Below are 8,410 nucleotides of genomic sequence, written 5' to 3'. Positions count from 1 at the left end.
GAGAGAGAGAGAGAGAAGGGGAAGAAAGGGGCGCTGAATAGAAATGTCAGTTTCTATATTAACGACGAACGGATCAGTATTAAAATATATATGTATACATATATATAAAGTAAATACTGTTGTTGTTATTATTGCTAATGCTGTTACTGTTGCTGTTGTTTCCGGCTCACAGAAAAATATTGGAGGTTCGTCATTAGCTGTGTTGATAACTTCCTAGCATAATATGGCGCGGATGAACCTGAGTGGAATCCCGATACAGGATTCTTGAACTTCGGTCTTGTTTGGGTCGCTCTCAAGACGCTTCGTCTTTCTGCTCGTTCTAGTCGGTGATGGACTATTCAATCAGAGATCTCACCTCTTAGATTATATTATTACTAAAATAAAAGGTGTATGAGACCAATACTAGAGTATGTCTTATGAACGCCCAGTAATCTTTTCTTCATTTTAAGTGACTTTCACACCACCATCGACCCAATTTAGATAATTTACGACCCTGCCGGCCAGGACCAACTCAGACTGAGAGGGATACAACGTCCAGCTGTAAAAGTTTCCCGACATGTGAATCGAAATCGGGTCTTCTGCTTGCGACTGCAGCACCCATATAGGAGTGCGCACAGCAATGGAATTGCTACAATCTGCAAAGAACATATAGGGACAATGGAAACCCTGAAAGAATAATAATAATGATAATAATAATAATTATAATAATAATAGTAACAATAATAATACATACTAGGGGGAGGTTGGTTGGTGGTTGTTTTTTCTGTTGGAGTATTTTACTGTTGTATTTTTAAGGGGGAGGGGATATTTTCCAAGTAATAGAAGATGGTGAAGGAGGGGAAAGAGAGGGTGGAAGGCGTGGTAGGTGAAAGAGGAAGATAGGGGGAGCGGTAGAGTGAAGAGAGATAAAGAGGGAGGAGGTGAAAGACAGTGAATAAGAGAGGATTTGAGAGGGAGGAAATTGAGGTCTGAGAGATGGTCTAAGAAGGAAAGAAGACATGGTGTGGGAGTCTAGGAGAGAATGGTGCAGTGGAACGTAGGTACTGAGGGAGGCGGTGACAGAGGGAGAATAAAGGGAGGGACGGTTTGTGTCTCTGTGTGTGGCTGTTTTGTGTGAGTGTGGTGGGGGTGGGGGGCAGGGAGTGGAAATATATTTCAATATTTATAGCTGTTTATGCATGACAATTCACAATATACAACATAACACGACACAGGCTTTATTTACTCAAATGCACAAGCACTGTTACTGATCGCCTTATTGTTGCATCACGGTTTTAAAAAAAAGGTGTTGACACATTTTGCTAAAGAACACCACCCTGTCGTATACAAAAGACGCGAGTTCAATTCCCGAGCGAAGACGAGGACTGTTATCGAGTGTTACGGTCTTTCAGCTCTGGTTGACCCCGACTGGCAGGGTTGGAGCATTCGGCCCGCTAAATTATCAATATTATTATACATATTTGTATAACAATATTGTGTTCACGGAGGCGGGAGAGATCTATAAATAGATTTTCCTAACACTTTCTCCTCTGACCTAACCTTCCAATGCCGTGTTAAATTCAGCTTTTACACACGGCATTGATAGGGCAGGTCAGTGGAGAGGATGTTAAGAATATTTATAACTAATTAGAGGGTTTTAAAAAGACAGATGTATTCAGCCAAAAGTGATAACTGACCTTTGTTGGACTTTGCAAGACTTGAAAATGTTGGGCACGTCAAAGTTTGTTTCTTTGGTATTCCTAAAATCGATAAGAGTGTTAGGTGTCGGCTGCCACCCGCGCAAAATTTAAAAACTAATTCCTACCAAACTGAAAAATGCTTAATGTGTGTCCTGCGCGCTCATGTAAGCTATACAGTAGCGAGCGCCCTAAAAGATGTACCAAAAGCAAAAATAAAACACGAACAAACCTTGTTGTCGATGGAACCAAATAAAACCTAGCAGCATTAGAAAAGAAAACACCCTCACTTGAAACAACAATGCTTTTTGCTGAAGGGCACCATTATTTTAACCAACAGTACTGAGAAAGGAAACAAAATCAACATGTCTGTTGTGTTATTGGGTCTGTTTTGTTTCACTACAACTCTATTTACTTTTCTCCCCTCCAGGATTCTCGTCCTTCATCAAGGAGAGATCGCCGAGTTTGCCCCGCCCGCTGAGCTACTGAAAGACTCAAGGTCAATGTTTTACTGTATGGCTAAGGAAGCAGGCCTTGTGAAGTAACTTGAGAAAGAGAGAGAGAGAGAGAGAGAGAGAGAGAGAGAGAGAGAGAGAGAGAGAGGGAGAGAGAGAGAGAGAGAGAGAGAGAGAGAGAGAGAGAGGGAGAGAAAGAGAGAGAGAGAGAGAGAGAGAGAGAGGGAGAGAGAGAGAGAGAGAGAGAGAGAGAGAGAGAGAGAGAGAGAGAGAGAGAGAGAGAGAGAGAGAGAGAGAGAGAGAGAGAGAGAGAAGGGGAAGAAAGGGGCGCTGAATAGAAATGTCAGTTTCTATATTAACGACGAACGGATCAGTATTAAAATATATATGTATACATATATATAAAGTAAATACTGTTGTTGTTATTATTGCTAATGCTGTTACTGTTGCTGTTGTTTCCGGCTCACAGAAAAATATTGGAGGTTCGTCATTAGCTGTGTTGATAACTTCCTAGCATAATATGGCGCGGATGAACCTGAGTGGAATCCCGATACAGGATTCTTGAACTTCGGTCCTGTTTGGGTCGCTCTCAAGACGCTTCGTCTTTCTGCTCGTTCTAGTCGGTGATGGACTATTCAATCAGAGATCTCACCTCTTAGATTATATTATTACTAAAATAAAAGGTGTATGAGACCAATACTAGAGTATGTCTTATGAACGCCCAGTAATCTTTTCTTCATTTTAAGTGACTTTCACACCACCATCGACCCAATTTAGATAATTTACGACCCTGCCGGCCAGGACCAACTCAGACTGAGAGGGATACAACGTCCAGCTGTAAAAGTTTCCCGACATGTGAATCGAAATCGGGTCTTCTGCTTGCGACTGCAGCACCCATATAGGAGTGCGCACAGCAATGGAATTGCTACAATCTGCAAAGAACATATAGGGACAATGGAAACCCTGAAAGAATAATAATAATGATAATAATAATAATTATAATAATAATAGTAACAATAATAATACATACTACTACTACTACTACTACTACTACTACTACTACTACTACTACTACTACTACTACTACTACTACTACTACTACTACTACTACTACTACTACTACTGCTGCTGCTGCTGCTGCTGATGATGATGATGATGATGATGATGATGATGATGATGATGATGATGATGATGATGATGATGATAAAAATAATAATAATAATAAAAATAAAAAGAATATAATAATAATAATAGTAATAATAATAATAATAATAATAATAATAATAATAATAATAATAATAATAATAATAATAATAATAATAATAATGGTTTTTTAAAACATATAGAGCCTATTTCCTAGAAGGCCCCAAGCGTTGTGCAATGTAGAATTAGCACTCAACTTAATTGACGAATCAAAGGACAGGAAAGGCACACAATGGGACAATTCAACATTAACAACCGCAACAACAACAACAACAATAACAATAACAACACCACACACACGGACAGACATACACACACACAATAAGCAGACTAGCACATAGTCTCACATATTATTTTACAAGCAGAGGATTTTAATGTGTCTTTAGACTTTTCTTAAACTCTCTCTCTCTCTCTCTCTCTCTCTCTCTCTCTCTCTCTCTCTCTCTCTCTCTCTCTCTCTCTCTCTCTCTCTCTCTCTCTGATGGTATGGATACGCATTTCGCTGCTGCAGGATTACAAAGTTCCTTCTGACATTTTTGGCCCTTAAAAGTGACTAATACCTTGAGGCCAGAAACTAAATGTGCTACCTACTCCATCAAAATCGTAAGATTATTCGGAATCGTTATCAAAATATCAAAAGAATCGCATTCGAAATAGCTTTACATGATGTGAAACTCTAAATCTTTGATGTGAAATTTCTCAAAACTAGGTACTGAGCAGATAGGATTTTGTAATTCTGAGGTAGCGATTTCTTTTCAGGGGGAATTCCAAGTTTTTGAAGCATAAGAAAGAAAAGCTCTTCACCCAACTAGCTTGACATCATCATCATCATCATCATCATCATCATCATCATCATCATCATCATCATCATCATCATCATCATCCTCAAAAGTCACTGCAAAGAGGCACCCCTACTCGCCTGATGTCAACCATATGTTTGAATGTCCGGGAACAATGGTAACTGGAATGGAGTTATTTGATCTTATGTAGTTGTGACCGCCGTTAAACCTCTCCAAAAAAAAAGAAAAAAAAAGGAAAGACAATACAGTTGGACAGAAACCACAAAATGAAAGATAAGTCTTGTAACACCTGCCTGTGACGTACTTCCACCCTCCAGCAGCCCAATAACCATTCGGCCCTAATCTTCTCGAAGTGCAGTGTGTAACAAATCGTACTGACCTATGTTAGCCTAGCAATTATTGTGACACGTTTGCAAACTTGCCTGACTGTTATAAAACACAAATTAAATGTTTCCGAAAGACACAAAACTAAACGAATGAGGCACGTGTGCTGGCAGGAAAATATACACTTGGAGTGGCCCATACAATATTTTCAGCAAAGTGGACCCCAATTTAATACAAGTACAATTATCTTAAGATTTCGTTCACTGTAACGAGAAGACTTGTCATTTAGTTGCATGCTCCTAGGTCAGAGTTTATGTCACTCACAAACGTATTTGTGCTCTATCAGTGGTCCGGAATCTCGTTTTAATCAGATAAGACAGAGGCAATGCCGGACACGGGCGATAAATTGATCGGTCAACTCCGGTCAGTCAGTGTTCAGGCGGCGTCCGACGCTCGATCGTGACTCTCAAGTTGAAACAAGAGACTGGAGTCCCCCAGGAGACGACATGTTGGTCCTGACAGCGTGCCTCCTTCTGCTGCAGCTGTTTGGTGAGATGGGCCAAATACCACAGTCTCATTTTGTTCTATTGTAACGATAATAATGTTTTACCCTACTTTTAGCACTAATTATTAAATTAGTTAGGGTTTCGGCTCAGGCGTCTGTGACGTAGCTGTTAGGAGTTTCGCCGTCGCACATAGAAGATAAACGTTCGATTCTCGTGTGGGGACAATTTTATTTGGGAATCTCGAGCTTTCCGAGTTGTTGTGTCTCTCTCAGTCCAGACTGGCCATGACAGGTATGGTCGAAGCCCGCAGACTAGATGATCTAAATGGTGTACTACATGCACACTGTGGTGTGGGGTGCTTCTCCCAGCCCGTGAGGACCAACTCGGGCAGAGCGGAATACAAGGTATGTCACAGCAGGCAGGTAGAGGCACTCGGTGCAAGAACTTCTCGCGTCTTCCTCGAGCAATAGTGAAGAGCCGAATCAATATACCACAAACACAAATTTGCCGTTTACCAGTAATTGGTTCATAATAAGTGATTATTGTATATATTTAACGCCCCTTTCAACACGATAAGGTTATTTAAGAGGCGGAACCTCCAATTTAACGCCTATCTCAGAAAGGACCGAGCCAAATAGGTGGAACTAAAAAACATATCCAAAATATCGCAAGCTCAGGTCCCCCAAGAGGGCCATCCATTCCGTAGTCCAGCATGATACCAACTGAACTCACAGTACGCTATGTGATTGCAGTTAACCCAGAGAAAAGATATCTTTAGCTTTGATCGTATTTCTGGTACTAGTACGTTTTATTGTTATTATTCACAAATTGCTTGGATTCTGTTAGTTTAGTAGTATAGTAAGAGTTTTACGGTGCTCACAACTGCATAAGGTTATATGAGCGCGCGAGTTGACTGCATAAACGCAGTTCACAGCATGACCTGATTTTACTACAAGGTAAGGTTAAACATGTCATGGGAAAAATTCAATTTTTAAAAGGATCAAATAGTGAAAGCAGTAGTTAACCAATGGCATTAATTAAAATCAAGGATTCTCTTAGGACCAACGACGGAGAATAGATCTGTTAAATGTCTACATTTAGACTATCCTTTGGGTCTTTCCAAATTCCCAATATTCTGTAAGCGTGAGGTATCTGTCTAACTGTAAAATCTGTATCGCATCCGACGTTTAAGGGTTTCTCATCTCTCTGCAAGGGGTATTTATGGGTCAGGGAGGTATGTCCAATAGGCAATCGAGTAAAAACAACCTCGTCTCTTCTGGGGAGGGCTTTTTTGTAGTCCATTCTGGGTATAACAGTGTTGAGTTTGCTATTTTGTTAATCTTTCTTTTGGTGTTTTTTTTTAACGGCGCTCGCTACTGTATAAGGTCATATGGGCGCCAGGTACGCATTACACATTTTCAGTTGATAGGACATTTTGGATTTAGCCTGGGTGGCGGCTGAAACCTACTCTTATCGATTTTAGGCCACCAACGGATCTTTAACGTGCTCAACTTGCACACACGACCGAAATGTTTCCCCTTTGTCCGAGAAGGCTATAGTGAAGATCTTTCCTACTAGAAGATCAGGGGTGTGGCTGAAAGACAGCAGTAAGAAGGAGCCAAGCAGTAGAAAGAGTCAGGAACCCAATGGAGGGAGCAAAGGAGGTGAGGGTGTGGGGGGCAAACAATGGAGACAAAAGCAGACGACAGAACATTGTTAGAGAGCAGGGAAGAAGGTGAAAGGAGACAATTTTAGACAAGAAAATTTTTCCGTCGCTACCTTGATTCGAACTCGGAACCTTTGAATGAGAGGCCTTAACCTCTAAGCCACGAAAGCCCCCTACACCTGTGTTTTCCCCACAAACTGGAGGTGTAATTTTTTAAACTTATTTTTTTAAAGTCTGTCTGTTGGAGGGTGTTTTTCGTTGATCTCAACAGAAGGGACAAGGATTCCTTCACTGAGAGATCGACCTGCTTGTTTCCTCGGATGCCCTCATGCCTAGGTAGTCAATCGAACACGATATTGTTCCCTTGTTCCGTCAAGGAATATGTCCTCAGTTACAACTTTACTTACGGGTGTAAGATTCAGGAATTTGTGAGTGAGGTGCCACAATCAGAAAGAATAAGAATAGATGCTTTGGGAGGATTGTCAATGGTAGTGGCCTCCCCAGAAAACATCGAGGCTTCGGGATGACGTCATCTGGAGATTATATGTTTGCGGACGGGGCGGTCGCGCCCACAGCTTATTCCAGTTTAGAACATTCTGTAAAGATTTTTCTCTGATCCGGGTATTTATAACCCCTTCAGTACAAGGCCCAGAGAACTGAGTGATGAGGCACGTCCACCAGTAAAAGCGCATTCCTGCGTTTCATAATTCTTAGTTTATAGGGATGAAAATGATTCTTTGAAGGCTACTTTTTTGTTTGATTTTAGGAGTTTGGTGTGAACACTCTCCCCTCTCCACCGACAGCCCAGTAACCGGTAGCACTAAACCCCCACAACGAAAGGGACAGTGAGCTGATCTCGCAGAGACGACCTTCGTGTTTACAAAACTTTGCTTTCCCATGAAGACTCTCAAACTTTTTTTCCTCTCGGCCACTCGAACTTGCTGGCTTGTCAAGAAAATCTAATTACCTGCCTTTAGTGATTAAAAAAGACGACACCTAAACGTACAGAAATAAGGCCTGTAAATCAAAAAGCAGACCAGATGCTTATATTCTATTATTGTGTATAATATTATTGTCTTCTATATACATGGGCTAAGATTACATTGCAATTGCAAAAAGTAGTCAATTGGAATTAACCTTCTGTGATTACATATGGCGTATGCAAATGAGCAAACCCATAAAAATAAACACATTTGTTTATATTTAATTAACTTAATAATCTATTGTGCTCCTTGTGTGCACCTCATTGGGAGTACCATGGCCAATGACATATTAACTGAGGCGTCGGCACTGCTAACTGAAGGCAATGGGGAGGGAATGGAGGTAGGGAATGGGTGGAGGGGTTGGGAGGGGGAAAGGGAGTTGGGGTTGGGAAGAGGGTTTGGGGAGAAGGTTTGGGGAGAGGGGGAGGGGGAAAACAAAGGGGAAAGGGATAATGGGGTGTAGGGTGGGGGGACAGGATGGGGAGTCGGATGAGTAGTCGGGGACATGGAGTATACATTTAATATAGATGTATATTATTTATAGAGTGATGTTCAAATTAAACTTGAAAATGTGTCACGTGTGTTTAAGTTTGTGCTGCATGTGCGTGCGTGCTATATGTGTTAGTGTGTGACATCTGTCGAAGATGATTGTGTCAGTGTGTGGTGTAAGCGTCATTGTCATGTTTGTGTTAGTGTTTTGTGTGCCTGTGAGTTAATGTGTGAGTATGTGTTGTGTCTGTTGGGGATGAGTATATAGGTGCTTCTCTCTCTCTCTCTCTCTCTCTCTCTCTCTCTCT

General features: G+C 41.2%; 2 protein-coding genes across 2 annotated transcripts in view; both read left to right on the top strand.

The window, feature by feature from the left end:
- Positions 1–2,290, top strand: part of LOC106012418 (multidrug resistance-associated protein 1) — a gene marked incomplete in the record, with an annotated part of 11,988 nt that extends 9,698 nt beyond the window's left edge. The window contains 1 exon segment of the mRNA XM_013085357.2: positions 2,107–2,290. Coding sequence (XP_012940811.1) covers positions 2,107–2,221 — 115 coding nt within the window.
- A 2,674-nt stretch (positions 2,291–4,964) lies between these two features.
- LOC101860510 (alpha-amylase) overlaps positions 4,965–8,410 on the top strand; it is a 17,784-nt gene continuing 14,338 nt past the window's right edge. Inside the window, exon 1 of the mRNA XM_005103316.2 lies at positions 4,965–5,007. Coding sequence (XP_005103373.1) covers positions 4,965–5,007 — 43 coding nt within the window. The remainder of the gene's footprint in view (positions 5,008–8,410) is intronic.

The sequence above is a fragment of the Aplysia californica genome, unplaced genomic scaffold (genome assembly GCF_000002075.1).
Source record: "Aplysia californica isolate F4 #8 unplaced genomic scaffold, AplCal3.0 scaffold00367, whole genome shotgun sequence".
In the NCBI taxonomy this organism is placed as follows: Eukaryota; Metazoa; Mollusca; class Gastropoda; order Aplysiida; family Aplysiidae; genus Aplysia; species Aplysia californica.
Note: the sequence above shows the minus strand (reverse complement) of the source record. Positions and strands in the feature narration are given on the sequence as shown.